Below are 21,424 nucleotides of genomic sequence, written 5' to 3'. Positions count from 1 at the left end.
TCTTTAGATCACTGTTTGAGAAAGGCCTTGCTCCGGCCACTATTACCACAGTCAAGTCAGCCCTGAAGAAAGTATTTCTATACGGCTTTAAAATCGACCTTACAGATTCCTATTTTTCATCTATCCCCAGAGCATGCGCTCGTCTGAGACCCGTATCACGCCCACATTCTGTTACGTGGTTTCTCAATGACGTCCTTAAGTTAGCATCAGAGATGGACAACTTTCAATGCTCTTATCAGGATCTGTTAAGGAAGACTTTATTTCTGATTAGCTTGGCTTCAGGTGCTAGAATCTCAGAGCTATCGGCTCTCACTAGAGGTGATAATTTTGTGAACTTCCTCCCGTCCGGAGAGGTCCTCCTTTCCCCTGACCCTAGATTCTTAGCCAAAAACGAAGACCCACAAGACAGGTGGTCTCCTTGGAAGGTGGTGCCCTTCCACAAGACCAGTCTTTATGTCCAGTTTATACACTTAAATCTTACCTTTAAGAACTCCACAGAGTAAGTCGGGTCCTCTTTTATCAGGGAGAAAGGTGGTACTCTTTCACTGAATGCTATAAGACAACAAATTCTGTATTTTATTAAACAGGCCAACCCAGATTCAGTTCCTAAGGTTCATGATATTCGAGCAGTTGCTACTTCCATTAATTACTTTCATAATATGGACTTCTCAGAACTATCTAAATATACGGGTTGGAAATCACCTCTAGTGTTTAAACGCCACTATTTAAAATCGCTCAAGCCCTGAAATTTTCTACCATAGCTGTGGGAAGTGTCATCTCCCCACCTTAACTAATCATATCCTTATCCTATCCTTTCCCCCCCGCCCGCCTGCCTCATTTACTTGTCTGCTTATCCTCCTGGTTGATCATGCCTCACTGCCTGGCTCCTCATATTGATGTATCTTGTCTCTGTTGAGTGGAAACTGTAATCTGACATGTTATGATTGTTTTTTTCTTGTGGGGTACTGGGCAGTTTTTATTTTGCTCCATGTACCCCAGATATATGTATATGTACTGTATATTTTATTTTCCATTGATTTTGTCTCTTACGTGTTTAGCCTAAGTTTACGTGTGTAGCTTTAAGATTGTATATGCATTTATCTTATGCAAATTTCATATTTCAATATGCTTTAGTAGTGTTAAGTATTTTTTGGGCCTCTTCCCGTCGTGCCGGGGACTTCCCCACTTTTCATAGTATTAAGTTTTTGATGTGCCTTAGGTTTAGTATTCTTGCTACATGTAAGAGATTCCTGATTAAAATTATTTTCGTAATTTATGTTTTTTTTTCAGATTACCCTCTTTTCCTCGTAGTTGCAGCCTTGGCATGATTCTCTATCACTATTTCACCGGCTGACACGGGACTGAACTCAGAAAAGGGATTTTGACAAAGGAAAAATCTATTTCTGAGGAAGGTCCCGTGTCACCCGGTGACCCTCCCTGACTCACCTATTGCTCCCCCCCCCCTACTTGCACATGCCAAGTCTGGGGTTAGTGCTAGCATGGAATGAGGTAGGTGGCGCTGGTGTCGCCGTTCTGGCGGGTGTTGAGTGTAGGGGCTGTAACGGCTCACCGCTCTGTTCCGGGGGTTTTGATAAGGAGAGATCTTTCGAGTATGTTTCCGTGGTAGTGGTATTTCACTCACCCTTCCTTATATCGACGTCTTCCTAGAAGACGCTCGACTGGGGGTAGTAACCCCAGCTTTCCTGAAAGCTCTTTTTCTCTGGTATATCTAGCATTTTTATACCTAGAAATTCGTGCTGTAATGGAATTTCACCGGGTGACACGGGACCTTCCTCAGAAATAGATTTTTCCTTTGTCAAAATCCCTTTTTTACTTTTTAGAGCATGTTAATAATGCATGTTTTAAATTTATATTTTTTTATTTTATACTTTTCAGTTTTGACGAACTGTAACCAATTTATGATTTTGGTTAACAAAATTGATACCCGTTTACTGGGGAGGGGGAGGGAAGGGGAAGGAAGGGGGAGGAAGGGAAGGAGGAAGGAAAGGGAAGGAAGGAAGGGTGGGAAGAGGGAAGGGAACTACGAAGGTGAGGGGAAGGGGAAATGGGAGAGAAGGGGATGGAACAGGGAAGAGGGAAAAGGGGGAAGAGGAGACAGAGGTGAGGGAAGGGAGCAGGGAGAGGGGGAAGGGGAGGAAAATGGGAGGGAATGGAAGTGAAAGAGGAGGGGAGGGGAGGAAAATGTGAAGGGGATGGAGGGAAAAGGAGGGGGAGGGGTGGAGGAAGGGATAGGGGAAGGAAAGGAAAGAGGGAGGGGAGAGGGAGAGGAGAGGAGGGGAGAGGGGAGAGGGAGAGGGAGGGGAGGGAGGGGAGGAGGAGAGGGGAGATAAGATGGGGGAGGGGGGGAGGGGAGGGAGGAGAGGGGAAGGAGATGGGGAAGGGAGAGGGGAAGGGAGAGGGGAAGGAAAGGGAAGGGGGAGGGAAAGGGAGGGAAGAAGTTGGCAGGAGGGGGAAGGGTTGGGAAGGGGAAATGGGAGGGGATTGAAGAGGACAGGGGAGGTGGAGGACACAGCTAAATTAACACTTAATAGTATGCTCCAGAAGGGGGAGGGGGAAGAGGAAGGGCATGGGGAAGGGGATGGAAGAGGGAAGGGGTTGGGTAGGACACAGCTAAACTAAAGTTAAATATATCTTAGTTTAACCAGACCACTGAGCTGATTAACAGCTCTCCTAGGGCTGGCCCGAAGGATTAGATTTACTTTTACGTGGCTAAGAACCAATTGGTTACCTAGCAACTGGACCTACAGCTTACTGTGGAATCCGAACCACATTATAACGAGAAATGAATTTCTATCACCAGAAACAAATTCCTCTTGTTCTTCACTGGCCGGTCGGAGATTCGAACTCGCTACCAACAGAGTGGTAGCCAACCGACACTTGATCGTGTGCTCTGGAAGGTGGAGGGGGAGGGGAAGGGGAAAGGGAATGGAGAGAAGGGGAAAGGGAAGGTATAAGTGGAGGGGATGAAAGAGGGAAGGGGAGGGGAGGGCAGCTAAATTAACACTTGATTGTCTGATCTGCAAGGGGTAGGGGAGGGGGTGGGGAGGAGAGGGGGATGGAAGAGCAAAGGGGAGGGGATGGGGAGGAGAGGGGGGATGAAGAGGGAAGGGGAGGAGGAGGACATAGCTACATTAACATTTGATTGCATGCTCCAGAAGGGGGAGGGAAGGTGGGAGGGGAGGGAAGGTGGGAGGGCATGGAAGGGGAAAGTGGAAGGGGTAGGACAAAGATAAATTAACACTTGATCATGTGCTCGGGAAGGGAAGGGAAAGGGAAGGAAAAGGGAAGGGAGGGGAAGGAGAGGGGGGAAGTGGAGGGGATGGAAAGGGAAGGGGAGGACAGCTAAATTAACATTTGATCGCATGCTCTGGAAAGGGGGAGGGGAGGGTGATGGAAGAGAACGACACAGCTGACTTAATACTTGACTGTGAGCTCCAGAATGTGAGGGGGAAGTTGGAGAGTAGGGGGTGGACAAGGGAAGGAGAGGGAAGAGGACGACAAAGCTAAATTAACACTTGATCATGTGCTTTGGAAGGGGGAGGGGATGACACCACTAAATTAACACTTGATTGTATGCTTGGGAAGGGGAGGGGAAGAGGGGAGGGGAGGACACAGCTAAATTAACAATTGATCATGTGCTGTGAAAAGGGGAGGGGAGGGGAGGGGAGGGAAGAGGGAAGGGGAGGGAGGAGGGAAGAGAGAAGGGGAGGGAAGAGGAGGACACAGCTAAATCAACACTGTGTGCTGGGGAGGGGGAGGGGAGGGGAGTGGGATGGAGGAGGGAAGGTGGAGGGGTTATATAAAAGATAGATTCTACCAAGTCAAAGTAGTTGTGAAAAATCCTTTCATACAAATCCTGCGCTACTGGGAGAGGTCACTGTAGAGTCATTAGAGGTCACAGCAGACCTACTGATCAAGTAAGGTTGTATTGTCACCAGAAGTGAGTAACTATGCAAAATTTCAAGTCCATCAGACGAAGGGAGCAGGTTGAAAATTGAGTTACAAGATTTGACCCAAACAGACAGACAGACAAGAAACAGACATCAAGCTAAATAAATAAAAGCATGTAAAAAAAGTTCACACTGATTTGAGTCCCAAAATCAAAATTAATAAACAGGTCTGGTTGCACATTTCAGCAAGTGGTAGCATTCAAGGATACATCTGTTACCTACCCATCTTCACTATTATTTCAGCTGATGTCCTAAAGCAGAGGCCAGGCTGACTGCCAGTTCTGTAATTTTACATCTAGAGTACAAATGTATCTTTAAATACAAATAAAACACACCATTAACAGAGCTGGCTGTGACAAGAAACTAATGAATGGCTAAATTAAGTTCAAAGCTAAAATGTTTACCATATTTGTATTTGAATTTCCTTATTTTAAGAGTTAGTAACAATAGCTGCCATTTTGACAAGCAAAATTCACTGTGCTACCATTCAACAGACTGCAGTTTCTCTTTAATAAAGGAAGAGTACTTTTTGCCCTGCTTGGTGGGCAGAGCAACTGCTGCTGTCATACTTCATCTTACATGGATATTATAGTTAAACTATATACCCTACTTAGGCAATTACTACATTAACTTTTTAATAGCAAATCAACTGTGACCATTAGTAAAATCCTTAAGTGCACATCCGTCATTACTCTTACCTTTGGCATACGGTGTTAAAATCTGGTAATGGACAGATGCACCACCACTACCAGAACCAAAAATGGTAACTCTGCTGCTGTCACCTCCAAATGCCCCAATATTGTCTTTAACCCACCTAAGAGCCAATGTTTGATCTTTCAAGCCCAAATTTCCAGGTAGAATCTCATCCTCTGCTGACAAAAATCCTAAAAAGAAAATTAATTTAACCACAGAGTTCTCTAAAGACTGACTCATTTCCAATAATAATCACTGCAACACATGATCAATCTGTTTTACTTAAAGATGACCTTATGCCAACATGGGTTCTTGCTCTTGGGCAGCCTGTGAAACATCTGGAGGTGTATTCTTTACCTACCTGTACCCTCCTGGAGGCCAAGTCAACCATGAAAATGTTACCTTACACAAGGTGACAACCCATTAAGGCACCTTGCTGCCTTGATATTAACAGCTTACAATATACACAAAGCCTTGTTTAAATTAACATTATTTTTAAATTATTTTTCCAAAATCACAACCCTCAAATGGTCTACAGTACTTCCATGCAAACACCTACTCATACAAACTTGTTAGGTCCTGCAAGGAGAAAAATCCTACTACTACATGTGCTGCTTACACTTACAAGAGGAAGAAAGGGCTCATTCCCCCATGTCAGCCTTCAACTCAAGAATGTGGAAAGCAGGGATGAGAGCACAGGAATTTTATATGTATTGCAAGACAAAGCTTTATAAAAAAAAAAATACTCAGTCCTGACAAACCCATTCACTTTTAAATATCCTGAATCACAAATTAGGAGGAAGGGAAAGTGCAAAAGAGCCATGGAACAATAACAGGCACTGGAGTTATATTGGATCAATCAATATCATGAGCTTCTAAAAATAATGGGCATACAATGGACCATATACAGTAATATACAAAAATATTCACCAAGTACTGTAGTTGAGGATAAAATCAAATACTCCAGGATAACACACACCTGCATGTGTCCCAGAATCACAATGAGATCATGAAGCAGATGAGCATGCTTGACCAGCATCCCTTCCAATCGATAAAGCATGTCCAGCTATGACAACTGGTCCAAAGTAAACATCAGAAGATTTATGTACAAGTCTCATAGGCAGAATCCTGTACAAGTGATTGCCAATGACAAGTGCTTGGCCTAAGGAAGGATGACTGCTAACAGTTGAACTTAAAAGACAAGGAAGAGGAGCAAGGAACAGATCAAAATTAGTGCAGAATGATTCAGTTGTTTAGAGGAACATCTGATGGTCCTCACAGGGTACAAAAGTCTAGTCAACAGTAGGGAATGGTATGGCAGGGATGGTAAAAGAGTCCAAGAGCAAGCTTCATTAAAGCTAGCCATACACCTGCAGATTTGATCGCTCAGTTTCAGCAGATTTGATCGCTACGGACCAAATCTCCTAAATATCTGCCTGTGTATGGGGCGATAAAGATAAAACCTCGCACATCAAATCGCTCATTTTGATCTTCCATCATGTTGGAAGTTTTACCCGCACAGATGTTATCGCCTGAGTCTATGGATAAATGCGAGAGTTCTTTCCTTCCACAGGTTGAATAGTCAGTGTGTGGTTGACAGCAGGAGAGATAGGTTGTGCCCTGAGCGGTGTCACCATGGTTTGTGTACCTTCATATACTGGTCTCGTAGGGCATGCCATAAAGCTCTGCAGGTTTCAGGTATGATGTTTCCCAGAGACTGTGTAGAAATAGCAGTTGAAAATTTAAGATCCTCCAAAGACCTCCCAGTTGCCAGGAATCTCAAGGATGCTATTAATCTTTGTTCGAACTGTTTGCCTTTCTGAGCATCGTATCCTGCTTTTTGTATGAAGGGGGCAATAGTGGCATGTATTTTCTTGAATACCTCATCTGACATTCGCAAATAATTTCTAAAATCATCTGGGTTATTTTCTTTCAATTCTTTTAGAAGTGTCATATGAGAAAATTCATCTCTTCTTTGAAGCCATTTCTTTGTCCAACACGATCGTTTCCGCTTTCTGGACTTCATAGCACTACATATCACCAAGGTTGCTAATGCTTTTTTCTTATCATCCATGACTTTTCTGGTTGGTTTGCCCACGTACGCCTGCCACGACTGCTGAACACACACTGGAGGTGGAGTTGGATATCTGAGATTTAGTCTGCGCAGTTAGTGGCGAGTAGAGCGGCAGATTTCATCTCTCGCATTCCATATCTGTTGGTCATGAGCGATCAAATCTGCAGGTGTATGGCTAGCTTTACTATTAGACGGAGTCTTGGCTGTAAACTCAAGGGCAAACAAAACATCCGGAATGCAACATCACCTGGCGGGTTGAAGCTCACTAACATGCTTGAAGTGGCAGGAGCAACTAAGGACAACTGTCTTTTTGAGAGTCATATCCAACTGTCTTTTTGAGAGTCATATCCAACAGTCACAACAATAGCTGCACAAAAGTAAAATTTCAAAATTGGAAGCTTAATATTGTAGTAGCCCATGGAAAGTGAGGTTCAAGAGAATGAAGTAAAACAGGACTATTAGAGACAAAAACCCTGTCCATTATACCAAACAAATTGCACCCATCTGCCCCAGTCAAGGGCACTGGAAGAGAACCTGCAAAGAGTGGCATGAGCCACTGTAGCAAACTCCAAAAAGCTGCCCGCTCTGAGAATAAACTGGATAACTTCCACTCACGAAGGTGTAAGGACTCTGGATGACTTGTGAAATTGGTGTGTGGCTGCTTCATTAGAGTCCTCAAATGGGAAGAATCCTGGGATCATCCATGATTAACCCTTAAGGGATGAGCTAAATAAGGGATTTTGACAAAGGAAAAATCTATTACTGAGGGAGGCCCTGTGTCACCCGGTGAAATTCCTTACTAACACGAATTTCTAGGTATAAATATTGCTAAATATACCAGAGAAAAAAGCTATCAGGAATGCTGGGGTTACTACCCCCAGATCGAGCATCTATAATGAAAATAGATGTCGGTATGGGCAAGGGTGAGTGAAGTTATCACTGCCACAGAACCACACTCTGAAGACATCCCAATGACAAAACCCCCGGAAGAGCGGAGAGCCGACCCAGCTCCCTCACTCACCCGCCCACCCGACGGCGACCCCAGCGCCATCTGAACTCATTCCAGGCTAGCACCATCCCCAGGCTTGGTATGCCCGTGCAGGGGGGGAAAGCTAGGACCTGGGAGGGTCACCAGGTGACACAGGGCCTCCCTCAGAAATAGATTTTTCCTTTGTCAAAATCCCTTTTCTGAGCTCGTCCCTGTGTCACCCGGTGAAATCGTAACAGAGAATCATACCAAGACTGTGAAGATGTAAGAAAACAATTATCTAAGGTGATCATGCATAAAAACGCGTACTATAAGAAAATAAGTTTAATTATTTCTCATCAGTAATTCAGAACATCACAACAAAGGAAATTAGAATAATAGTTAGGCTAAGCTTATGTAAACATACAATTTGACATGAAAATATAAAGTATGGCAAAAAAAACATGAGAGGTGGTACAAAAATAAGGAATACAAAATTACAGAAGTACCTCAAGACTTAAACCTACAAAATAGCACACATCAAAAACAATCATAATAAACATCATAAAAAGGCCAACAATTTCAAGTATCATCTAAATTGAGGAGCCAGGCAGTGAGGTATGATTGGCCCAGGAAAACTGGTAGGGCAAATAAATGAGGCAGGCGGGCGGGGGGGAAAGGATAAGGTAAAGGATAATTTTAAGGTGGGGGGATGACACTCCCGACAGCCACCGTAGGAAATTTCAGAGCTTCAAGTGTTTTCAAGTAGTGGCGTTTAAACACTAATGGAGATTTCCACCCCGTGTATTTTGTCAATTCAGCAAAATCCATATTATGAAAATAATTGGTAGAGGTAGCTACCGCTCAGATATCATGAACCTTGGGAACTGAATCCGGGTTAGCTTGTTTAATGAAGTATAGGATTTGCTGTCTTATAGCTTTTAAAGAAAGTGTTCCACCTTTTTCCCTGATAAAAAGAGGACCAGACAAACACTGAGAAGTTCTTTGCAAGTAAGCCCTCAAGGTAGCGACTGGGCACAAAGACAGGTCTTGTGGAAGAGGAACCACCTTCCAAGGAAACCACCTGTCTTGAGGGTCTTCGTTTTTCGCTAGGAATCTATGATCTCGGGAAAGCAGAACTTCTCCTGACGGGAGGAAATCTATGTGATCGACACCTCTGGAGAGAGCAGACAGTTCTGAGATTCTGGCACCTGAAGCTAAACTAATCAGGAATAAAGTCTTCCTTAACAGATCTAGATAAGAGCATTGGGCATTATTAATATCTGAGGCTAATTTCAGAACGTCGTTAAGGAACCAGGTAACCGAATGTGGGAGTGTTACCGGCCTTAAACGGGCACATGCTCTAGGGATGGAAGAAAAGTATGAGTCCGTTAGGTCAATCTTGAAGCCATGCAAAAACACCTTTCTCAAAGCTGATTTTGCTGTAGTGATAGTGGCCGGGGCTAGGCCTTTTTCAAACAATGATCTAAAGAAGGTTATCGCTAAATTAGTGGTCATAGTTTGAGCTTCAGATGCCTTCAGAAAAGATGCCAATTTTTTGACTGCTGAGTCATACTGTCTGAGAGTAGAATCTCTCTTATCGGATTCAATAAACAGAGTATTAACAGGGTCAATATTTGCCCCCCTTTGGGCGGCAAACTTCATAAAGTCCATAAAGCCAGGGCATTCAGAATTTTTGAGGAAGCTGACACAGGCTTCGTTTGTACTACCTGAGTCAGCCTGGGTCTGGGTATCTGACGACGCCGCAACTTGAGTTCCAGGAGAAGTGGAAACCAGTTGCTCTTCGGCCAATTGGGGGCTACTAGGGCTACTTGACCCTTGAATGACCTGAGCTTGTGTAAGACTTTCATCAGCATGTTTACTGGGGGAACAGATAGATTCTCTCCCAACTGTTCCAATCTATGGACATTGCATCTGTGGCGTAAGCTTGAGGATCTAGATTGGGAGCCACATAACAAGGGAGTTTGTGATTGCTCTCCGTGGCAAACAGGTCTACCTGAAGTCCCGGAACACGATGGCAGATCCAGTTGAAGGAGTCCTTGTCTAGGGACCATTCCGACTCCAGCGGAGTCGACCTGACAGAGAATCCGCCACCACGCGTTCCACACTCCCGCCAGATGGGTAGCTGATAAATGCCAGTTGTGTTTGTCCGCCAAGGAGAAGATGGCTAACATCACCTGGTTTATCCGGCTCGATTTGGACCCGCCTGTTTATGCAATGTACTACTACGGCACTGTCCAACACCAGCCTGATGTGGATCTGGTTGGCGGGACGAAGCTTTTTCAGGGTTAGAAACACTGTCATTGCTTCCAAAGTGTTTATATGGAACTGTTGAAACATGGTAGACTATGTCCCTTGTACCTTTTGTTTTGGTGAGTATCCTCCCCAGCCGCTTAACGAAGCGTCTGTGTGGATTACCAGAGCTGGCGGGGGAAACTGAAGAGGGACTGACTTGGAGAGGCCCTTGACTGTAGACCATGGGCGGAGTCTTTTCCTTAAGATTTGCGGAATTGATGAGACCCTGTCCCTGAGTCTGACATTGGCTCGTCTCCGCCACACTCTGTTTATGTCTTTTAATCTCGCTTTTAGGAGCAGGTCTGTTACAGAGGCGAACTGAAGAGAACCCAAAATTCTTTGTGTCCGGCGGGAGGCTTTCCTGTAATTCAGAAACTTTCTGGTAGCTGTGGCTATTTCCTTCCGCTTGGCCGGCGGAAGAGATAGCCTGTACGAGGTTAGGTCCCACTGGATACCCAGCCACTGAAACTGAGCTTCCGGCGTTCCGCGCAATCGGGACGTGATAGTATGCGTCTGAAAGATCGATAGAGGTGGTGACAGCTCCACGCGAAGTAGAGTCCGTACCTGCGCAACTGTAAGCATGCGAAATTTGTCGCACTGAATGTAAAGATTTAGACGCGATAGGTCCAGAATTACTCTTTGTTGACTGGAGTCTTTTTTGGGTACAGAAAACAGCCTGCCTTGGAATCCGAGGTGTCTCACTTTCTTTATTGCTCTCTTCCTGAGCAGTTCCGTCACAAAGTCTTGTAGAGCTTTGGAGGAGGGTTGATGAAATCTGGTCAAGGGAGGAGGGCCCTTGATCCAGCTCCAACCCAAACCTTTGGACACTATGCTGTGTGCCCATGGACTGAAAGACCACTGGTCTCTGAACCAGAAAAGTCTTCCGCCTACCTGGCTGGTCTCACTGGGAGGAAGCGGGTTTATTACCTTTACCGCGGCCTCCTCTTCCCCGGGAGAGGGACCGTAGGGCAGCCTTGCCTCTATAGGAGGCTCTAGCTCTACCCCCCCTTGCACTCTTGTTAAGGCCATGAAAGGCCCCACGACCCTCATAAGAAGGGTTATATGCTGGAGACGAGACACAAGGAGGAGTGGCAAGGGAGTGTTGAGCTGGCTGAACCAGCACAAACTGTTGAGGTTGGGCCTTGGAGGTGGAGGGTTGGCTCACCGCCAAGACAGGTACCACCTGGACAACAGACTGATGTTGCTGTCTTCTATGCCTCCTGTACCTTTTTCCCGGTCTATACTGGGAGCCGCCGGACTCTGGGGTTTTTCGTTTAAAGGCCGGAATACCCCACCGGGAGCGCAGACTTTGGTTAGCCCTGGTTGCCTCAGCCAGGACACTGATGACTTCTTCCGGGAACAGATTGGCTCCCCAGAAGGAACTCTTCATGAGCTTCTTGGGCTCATGTCGAATGGTAGCGTCGGCGAAGATGAATTTACGACAATTCAGCCGCGCCACCATGAAGTCACATAGGTCCGACTGAAACCCTGCTAACAAGGATTTCATCAAGACCTGGAACAGCGGCTCCTCGGAAAACGAGACGGCGGTTGCCTCTGCTAGGCACAGCGAGTTCAGAGACCGGCTCAAGCGACACCGTGCCTTGAACTCAGCCTTCAGGAGAGCTTCCGTCAGTTTGGGAAGCTGCTCACTGAACTGGTTGGATGCGCAATCTGCGTCCAGTTTACCAGTCGTAAACGTGGACGGAGCATCCTTCCAAAAGTCGTCACCCCCTGGGAAGATTAGAGACGTGGGGTCCGTCTCTCTGAGCTGAGGCAAAGGCTTGCCCTCAGCACATGCCTGAGCCGTTGCGAGTGCAACCTTAGTCAAGCAGGGGGTGGGGAGCTTATCCCCAAGGGAGAACATGGTGAAATTGCCCTTGAAGGGGGTCAACTTGGTGTTCTCCGCTTGCCACTCTGTAAAGGTGCGCATCAGAGCTGATTGTGCCTGGTCCCTAGGGAAGATCACTGTCTCCTTAGGGACCTTATCAGAGCGTACCCAGGCTTCTTCTGTCAGCCTAGCGAAGCCTGGATAGGGAGGCAGAAGATCTGGAGGGAAGAATTCCAGTTCCTCCAGTCTACGAGTGCCTAGACCTTCAATTGTTAAAGTGTCTTCATGCCGGGGAGCATGAAGGGCTAAACGCCACGGGTTCCCTTTGTCAAATGGAGGGAGGGCGGAGGCGTCCGGGATGGGATAGTGCACCGCAGCCTCCCCGGAACGCACGATATCGGAGAGCATAGTCTCCTGGCTCTGAAGCCTCTCCGTGAGCTTGCTCAGCTTCGCCTCTACCTCCATAGACAACCTCTCAAGCAGCATCCCCGCAAACGCCTCAGGGTCAAAGGCAGGCTGGCGAGGAGGGCTAGGCTTGGCCGCTCTCTTACTCGCACCTCTGCCCGAGGTACTTGGTCTGCTCCCGGAGGCCACCGGACCAGCGTCCTGTGACTTCGACGGGGGAAAGGGGGATGCCTTGCGGGAAGACGAAGACTTATAGTCTTTCGCCTTCCACGACTTCTTCAACTTGGGGACAGTAGACTGGGCTCTGTCCTTCAAGAGAGAAGATTTATGAAAGCCCTGAAAAGAAGACACGGATGATGACGGGGAATCAAACAGGGCGCCCGCCCCCACTGCCTCACTTACCTCCCTACCTACCTCCTGGTCCTGTTCCGTGTTCATGGGTTCCAGGTCGAGATCTAGCGCAGCGACGTCCTCCGACACCTCCTCGTACGGCGGGTCATCCTGGAGAGGCTGGGTCTCTACCCGGATTTGCTCGATGATGGGGGCAGCAACTTCAGCTGGAACAGCCGCAGCAATCCGGGCGCTGGGGTACAGGATGTTCCTTAGGTTCTCATCGAGAACATAAGGTTTCCCCGACGGAACGTTCCTACCAAACCCAGCCACCCAGGCACGGAGGGACTCGAGGGCATCCTTGCGGGAGGATTCATCGGCCTGAAAAAAGGGGGAGTATCAAAGACCGAACTATGATGGCAAGATCATAAAACCCAAAATTTTACCATAACATTATATGTGAGAGCCCCCGGAGGGGCGGAACAAAAACAATCGGCTTACCGACTCGTCCTGGATACACCCATAGAGTGCGAAGCAAACCTCACAGCCATCCTGGTGCCACACGATCAGGTCGTCCAGGCGTACCGCGCAGCCGGCGTGGGTACGGCAAACCACGTGCCCGTAGGGTTGGTTCAAGATGGCAGTGCACCCAGGCTCCTAACAACGAACAGTCTGTAAGTGTGAACAGTATATGAACCTACTAATCTAAGATAACTTAAACTAAAGTAAGTACTAAATAATTTCGTACCGCACTACCGGAGCACTCCGGAGGGGTGAAAAAACCATAGAAAATGAACCTACCAATTCAAGATAACTTAAACTACAGTAGGTATAAGAATTTCGTACCGTACCGCCGGAATACTCCGGCGGAACGAAAATACTGAGCCAGACAAGACACCTTATCTCAAGGAACGCCGGAGATAATACGGCGGAACCCAAAGACAGTGTCGCTGGACTCGTGGTACAAAAGAATTAAACTAATCAAAAAATTTTGGAATCTGGTGGCGGGATACATGAGGCCGCCTGAATAATCTAGTATGATAGATAAAGCGATGGTACAAATATTCGGTTAACAACACATAAGGAATAATACATTATAAGCCCCCGGGTTCCGGCGCAAACCCCTCCGGGATCCCGAGCCTCCGAAGCTAGAGCATAGCAGAAAGGTGAGGCAGTACATCACAGCTGATCAGAATCTGGTCAGGTGGAAAAGCCAGTCAAACCTATCCATATGACTCAAAGCGCCAAAGCGATAGTAGGGCGGAGGCAACGGGAGGGCCGGGGAAGGCGGAGTTGAGCGAAGTGAGAGAGTGAGCCCTGAGAGTGGTCGGAAATCCGCTCGATCCGGAGAGCGCGAATCAACGAGACACTAGCCAAGTGATGTCAACAGAACCTACCCCAGGAGGGAGCGTGCCCCTCTACTAGGGTAGGCCTGACTGCCTCGGGTGACCATCGGAGGCCCGACGTCACATGCGCAAGGAGATGACAAACAACTTGAACCTCACACAGGGGGAGGAGGGGGAAGCGGGGGAAAACAGGAAAGAAAGAACAGTACTTGAAGGAGAAGGTCAAGAGAAATAATAGGACAGGAGACTGGGGGGACTGTATCCTCTGCTCAACTGTAACCCCGCGAGGTAGAAGGTATCCAGAGGGTACCTAAGTACAGGGAGACTCATGACCCACCACAAGTACAGGGGAAGGAAAAGGAACTGTCCTAAACAAACCACACCATGCTCTCACCCTCCTAGAAGGCCTAGCTAATAACCAGGAGGAGAGAAGGGAAGGGAGAGGAAAAAGCAGGGAGAGAAATTCCTGTGTCGAAGGCCAACCGTAACCGACTAAAGTAAGGGAAAGGGTTGTGGAAAGCGTGAAGGAGACTCTCCAGGATAAAATCCTCCTTCCCCACTAGTGCTAGCAGGGGGGGGAAACTGGGGTCTCAAAACTTCAGCAACCCAACCAAGCGGTAGACAGATGGAACAACAACAGAAACTCCCTCGACCTGACTATCCCCCCTCCCTCCTACCCTCTCAAGCGAGACACGGGAGAGCAGGAGGTTAGGTAGAGCAGCTAAAAAAGGAGGTAGCCTAACCCACCAACTAGTGATAGGACTAGGCTAGCAACCCCGCTAAATGATATACACATGTTAACCTAAAGACAAATAAATAACCATCCAATAATATAAAAATGTATAAGCTTGTGCTAGGCGAATAGCCTAACCGAACTAGGCGACAGAATGTAAACAGCCAACAGGCCGTACCTGACGCCACGCTCGGAAATAATAATATAATTATATAATTTCACGTCATCAAGCACATACAAGAAAAAATTTTTACGTACTCATAAAAAAAGGGAGACATCCTGGGGAGAAAAGCAAATGAGTGGGAAACTTCGGATACCCCAAACAATAGCAAGAACCCCAATGAGAAGAGACTCACAAAAATTAAAATTAAAGGAGACCCAAAGACACACCCTAAGAAAACTCCACCAGGATGATCCCATGACGGGGAATATAAAGATAATTAGTGTAAACGACCGAGAGAAACCCAAACAGAACAAGCTGAATGGGTGTACCTTGAGGTCGACATGGCTGACAAGAGGGACGCCGCAGCACCCAAACAAAAACCACGTATAATTTATAAATACGGGCTAAAACAGCCAAACTAATCATAAAACCCCACAAGAAGATGGTACTTAACTTGGAGACAGTAAAGCTGCTCGATGCCATGATGAAATAAAGCAGAAATTGCTGGAAAAAACACAAGCAAAAAGATCTACTGACAGCAGAGATCACGTGCTAGCATGAAATGAGTTCAGATGGCGCTGGGGTCGCCATCGGGCGGGCGGGTGAGTGAGGGAGCTGGGTCGGCTCTCCGCTCTTCCGGGGGTTTTGTCATTGGGATGTCTTCAGAGTATGGTTCTGTGGCAGTGATAACTTCACTCACCCTTGCCCATACCGACATCTATTTTCATTATAGATGCTCGATCTGGGGGTAGTAACCCCAGCATTCCTGATAGCTTTTTTCTCTGGTATATTTAGCAATATTTATACCTAGAAATTCGTGTTAGTAAGGAATTTCACCGGGTGACACAGGGACGAGCTCAGAAATATACTGTATCAAGCACACCCCCAGACTGGGCAAACTTTAAGGTTTGCCAATTTAAGAAAAAAAAAAATGAATGGAAAGAGAAGATATACAAATGCACATGGTATAAGAAAAAAATTCTAAATTTTTCCCTACCTTCCACAGGAAGTTGAAAGTGACTATTTACAACCCCAAGTGGGGCCTCTTTTACAAGACACCCATAAAAATATGTTAATTTTACCAAGTTATGCATGTTTTTTCTAATAATTTATTTTATTTTGTAAAATTATAATTACAGCTCACACAATATCTTAACAGATAAGAATGAAAATCAGTACCAAATTCTGAGTATATTTGTTGTAAAATACTGTTTACAAGATTTACAGATGGGGAGATGCAGTAACTTTTTGTGAGGTATACAGTACAGTACATGCTTTTTCTAATATTTCTTTGCAAAATTACAATTATACCTGCCATCTTATCATAAAAGATAAGAATAAAACCAACAGCAAACCCTGGGTATATTTGTGAGTAAGTAAACAAAAAGACATCCTGGAACAGCAGACAGGCAGTACATTCCCCTCTGAAATATCAAGGTATGCTGATCGATGTCAGTCCCGAGCCGAGGTAATAAGTTGCCATAAGTAATTTATGGCCCATTGAAGTGCTATGAACATTTTTCCTGCTACATTCATCCAAACCGAATGGCGCGTACTATTAATAATCATATGAGGGTTCCCGTCCATCACCCAAAACCTGTTATAGATACAGGCAGTCCCCGGTTAACGGCGGGCTCGGTTAACAGCGATTCAGTTTTATGGGGCTTGTCTAGCGATGAAATTTGGCAATTTTCGGCGCCGAAAATCGCAGATTTCCGCTTATTGGCGTCGATATATACCTAACAGAGGCGCCGATAACCGAAAATCGGCGCTTTTCGGCACCGATAACCCCCAAAAATCGCAAAAATCGCCGATTTTCAGTTATCATCACACCCTCAGAAACAGAACCCCGCCGATAACTGGGCTGCCTGTACTCATATGAGGATTCCCGTCCATTAAGGGTTAAGTTTAATTCTGATAATCAACCCTGTTCCTGCCAAAAAGAGGGCGATGAGAATCATCTATGAATATTCAGATGTGTGAACTGTCACTAGAACCTCTCTAACAGTCAAAATGTGGGAAAGGCGGACATGTCAAGGCCAGCTCAAGGCTAGAGCATCTTGTCCACCAACCATATTGGTGGACAGCAGCTATGCTGCTGGGTCTGACTATGGAGGACAGTAAATTGTAGTCTGCTGTTCTGTAACATACCAACCAAATTAAATAAATGCATCCCCCAATACAGGCAGTCCCCAGTTTACAACGGGTCCGGCTTACGATGTTCCGAGGTTATGCTGCTTTTCAAATATATTCATCAGAAATTATTTCCTGGTTTACGATGCATGTCCTGGGGTTACGTCGTACGCCGATCCGAACAGAAGAAATACGGCTCCAAAATGGCACAATAATAAATGGAGGTTTTTGGTGAAAAACTCAATAAAAATGCAGTTTACTTTGTTTTCAATACACCCAAAGCATTGAAAGTAAGGTTTTCTTAGAATTTTTGACGACTTTCAACAATTTTTCGGTTTACGACAATTTTCGGTTTACAACACGGCATAAAAACAAAAACCTGTCGTAAACCGAGGACTGCCTGTAATTGCCAAAAGGCTTTTCAGACATCATTGTGAAGGGACCACAGCAGAGGAACTATCTGATGAACCCTGCCGAGTGCTCAAAATATTGCCCACTCCCAGAGCAAACCCTGGTACAATGGTGACCTCAAACTTTCTGCCCCCGTGCAGTTTCTCAGGTATCTCCCTTCATGATTCTCAGCTATGCTACAGCACTGGTGGGTTGGCCATGACCAGGCAACTCTCTTGTGAAGGCTGGGGGGCCTGGGGAGACCATCCATAATTCAAGAAGTTGTGCCCCTGTGTCTGTTCTATAAGGAACATGGTCCTTTCGCCCATGAATCCAACAAGACAACTCCCACCCCACCCTCATTCAAAACATCAAAAGGCTTGGGTTAAGTGGCACTAACAGTACATACTCTGCAACTTTTTTTGGCTAGAAGAATCAAAAGGGGGAACAAAAGGTGCACCAGAAGTCAAAGACTGGGTTATTCATAACACGAAGACATTGAAATTCATTTAGGATGAGATTCCTCTGTCTATGGGGTCCTACAAGGGGGGGGGGAGCATTATCAGTGCTTTTAATCCTTACAGGATAGGCATGATCATGTGATGCATAACAACAACTATAGAGTGATCAGCAGACCACCTCAGGTGAGGATCAATATTTCGCACCATACAGTTTGAATGAATTTTGCAGGAAAAATGTTCTAATCACTTCAATGGACCATAAATGACTTATGGCAACACTGGTAACTCAGTAAAGGATAGAGGGAGATCAGTTTGACTTGAGATTTTATGGGGGAATGTACTGACCTCCCCATCCCAGACATCTTTTTATATATTTGCTCACAAATATACCACGGATTGCTGTTGGTTTTAGTTCTTATCTTTTATGATAGCATGTCAGCTATAATTGTAATTTTGCAAACTAAAGTCCAAAGAAATTAGAAAAAGCATGTATACCTCACTAAAAGGTACTGCATCTTCCTATCTCAGTACATCTTTTAAATATTTTACCATAAATATATTCAGAATTTGTTACTGATTTTAGTTCTTATCTGTTATGATACTGTGTAAGCTGTAATTACAATTTCACAAAATAAAAAAAAAAAATGCGCCGAGTTTCTTCGCCGCAATCAACTTTTCTGTACAGCATATTATGCTGTACGATCTCTCAGCCATGGCCCATGAAAATCTCAGCCGCAGCCCATGAAACTTTCATCCACAGCCTAGTGGTGGCCTGTGTTGTTGGCACTTATAGCAGTGCCAGACACATGATCATGGAGGGTGGATGAACATAATACCAATTTGCAGCCCTCTAGCCTTAATAGCTTTCAAGATTGGAGGGCAGACAGAAAAAGGATGGACAGACATATAGCCATCTCAATATAGTAGTTTTCTTTTACAGAAAACTAAACATTACAAAAAAACATCTATACTTGGTAAAATTAGCATATTTTTATGACTGTCTTGGAAATGAGGCCATGCACAGGGTTGGAAATATTCACTTTCACCTTCCCATGGAAGGTACAGAAAATTGTTTTAGAAATTTTTTCTTATACCATGTGCATTTGCACATCTTCCCGTTTCCACTTTTCTTTTTTTAATTGACCAGCCTTAAAGTTTGCCCGGTCTAGTGGTGTGCTTAATACATATTTTAGCTTGGCCTGTAAGGGTAAAAAAAGGAGACCCTCTTGAAGATACACCTTACCCTCAGTGCCTTAAGACTGTCAGTCTGTTGGACAGGTAACCAGCACTGACTGCAAGGTTGACAGAATGGGTGGAAAAGCATACTGTCCACCTCCACCCTCCAAAATTTCAAGACCAGAATTTTCCATATCCTAAGTCGTTATAGGGACTTCATGATGAAGTCTTTTGATAAGGGAAGGAAAAGAAAAATAGTAAGAGGGGAAAAAAGGCCTGTCTACAGTGTGATAGGTCAACAGCTGAGGTACAGTATAAGGTTTCTAAGGCTCTGATGTCTAAAATCATCAAAGCAGGCTCTGATGTCTAAAATCATCAAAGCACTGGGACGCTGCTGCTCAGCTGCCATCTTCTAAACTCACCCTGACAGCAATAAGTCAAGGATCTGGGGGATGAATACGACTCTTATTGGAATGTGGGTTAATGAAAAAGTACACTTCTCCCCAATCCATACGAGCAAATAATCCCTTCTGTGAACAGATCTCCAACTTAAGAGGTGTGCCAATCTTCCAATTTCAAGGAATGATCAAAATTGAGTTACAGACAGTTTTGGACTGTTATGCTAAAAAACATATCCTGGAGTGTTATTGCTCAAAATAATATTAGATGGGTTAAATGACAATTTTGTTCATCACTTTTACTGCCCCGTGCGTGAAAAATTGCCATCAACAATGTAAACAATTTCTGATTTCGTTTAGTACTAAATACTTGATATACTCAAGTTAACTACTAAAATATCTCCCTTTTCTCTAGTGATGCATTGTGGAAAAAGTGAGAGAGTAACTAGCTCAAGATTCTTGTTCCTCTCAGCATTTGTCACAGTGGCACCACACATGTACTTCACTAAACAATTTTGTATGTTTTGTATTTCTGGGCTTTGACCTGTGTCACCCGGTGAAATTACCATCTAGCACATATTTCTAGGTAAATTTATTGCTAAACATACCAGAGAAAAGCTAAATGCAATGCTGGGGTTACTACCCTCAGTGCGAGCTCCATAAAATGGAGTCGTATATAGGAAAGGGTGAGTGTTGTCACTACCACCGGCCTCTGCCCTGTAGAGATTTCCAATCTCAAAATCCCCAAAAGCGATGTGCCGTTACAAAGCCCACACCACCTCCCCGATTACCAACAACTCAGCCGCCATATTGGCATTCCATTTTAGCACGAGCCAGCGCTTTGTTGTGTATTTCAACGGTGTGCTTCTTTTGCTTTTTCTGTGTGCTGGCATGTCTTCCGTTCAGGATTTTCCTTCATCTAAGTTGAGTACCATCTAAGTTGAGTACCATCTCCCTTTGAATTTTTTGGCGTTTTGAGGCCTTTTATTTAACCTCTAATTCGATAATTAAGGGGTTGAATATGACGCCAGTCTCGGCCGCCTCTCTCTCTGACCACATGTGACCTTCAGTCTTCGTTTGGTTTAACAGTATGATTCTGTCCCTTTGCTGTATGATATGTTTTATATATGTGTTATTTACATATTTTCATATTCACTCCTTGTCGGAGTTTGTTTATTCCGAATTACCCCTTCCCTGGGGAGGCGCTGGTCCTCGCTTATCTTAGGCTATGAGGTTTCCCCCTCTCGCCTTTGTGACCATAATTCCATGTTCTCCTTGGACCCATTCCTCCTCCAGCGCACGGGTATATTCTCTGAGATGGTACTGTTATGCTAATTATATTTTCTAATTTATACGTTAACGGATGACATTTATATTTTTGGATTAATATTGTTACGCTTGATGTAAGGGTCAGCCATTATTTACCATCCGCGTCCCATATGTCGCGAGTGGTTTGGCCCGCTCTTCTACAAGAGTCCTTTTATTATTTATGTTCTGTACGGATATATATTTACATTATGTTCATACATTGTTTGGTTAACTTTTAGTGTTACTTTAGTCAGATAGTTCCTGTGTTGGGTCTCCTAGGCTAGTCCTCCTGGCCGCTGATCGGCTTCGGAAGGTTAGCCTAGGAAGTTAGGCTCCCTTACGGCTCTTTGCTCCCTACTTCCCCGACCAGGTCGTTTTGAGGCTTGGAGGGAGACATGGGTGGGTAGGAGAGTCCCACGTTCTGGGCCCTCCTGACTGTACCGTCTGGTTCGGATGGGTGTTATTAGGCCTATGATTTTCTCACCCTCTCCCTATTTTGGCCTACCAGCTCGGACTCTTGGATCTTCGTAAGGCTAGGCTAGAATAGCGAGGGTCTTCTCATTCTTAGCCTACTCCTGTCCGAGCCGTTGGTGTCGGCAGGCAACCTGGCATCGTGTCTCTCCCCCTCTCCTCCCCCCCCCTCCCACCTCCCCTTCCATCCCTCAGCTTGTCTTCCTACCCGTGAAAAAATTGTCATTGGGAAGCCAGCCTGGGGTCGAGGTTGCTCTGAGC

General features: G+C 45.4%; 1 protein-coding gene across 3 annotated transcripts in view; it reads right to left on the bottom strand.

The window, feature by feature from the left end:
• Positions 1 to 21,424, bottom strand: part of LOC136841655 (juvenile hormone esterase-like) — a 302,032-nt gene that overhangs the window by 200,531 nt on the left and 80,077 nt on the right. For 2 of the 3 annotated variants that reach the window (XM_067108801.1, XM_067108802.1), the window contains exon 5: positions 4,670 to 4,855. The exons of the other annotated variant lie outside the window; for it this stretch is intronic. In XM_067108801.1, the coding sequence (XP_066964902.1) occupies positions 4,670 to 4,855 (186 nt within the window). The remainder of the gene's footprint in view (positions 1 to 4,669; positions 4,856 to 21,424) is intronic. 3 annotated transcript variants of the gene reach the window in all.

The sequence above is a fragment of the Macrobrachium rosenbergii genome, chromosome 9, assembly GCF_040412425.1.
Source record: "Macrobrachium rosenbergii isolate ZJJX-2024 chromosome 9, ASM4041242v1, whole genome shotgun sequence".
NCBI lineage: Eukaryota > Metazoa > Arthropoda > Malacostraca > Decapoda > Palaemonidae > Macrobrachium > Macrobrachium rosenbergii.
The sequence above is the reverse complement of the archived record's forward strand: the minus strand, read 5'-3'. Positions and strand labels throughout refer to the sequence as shown.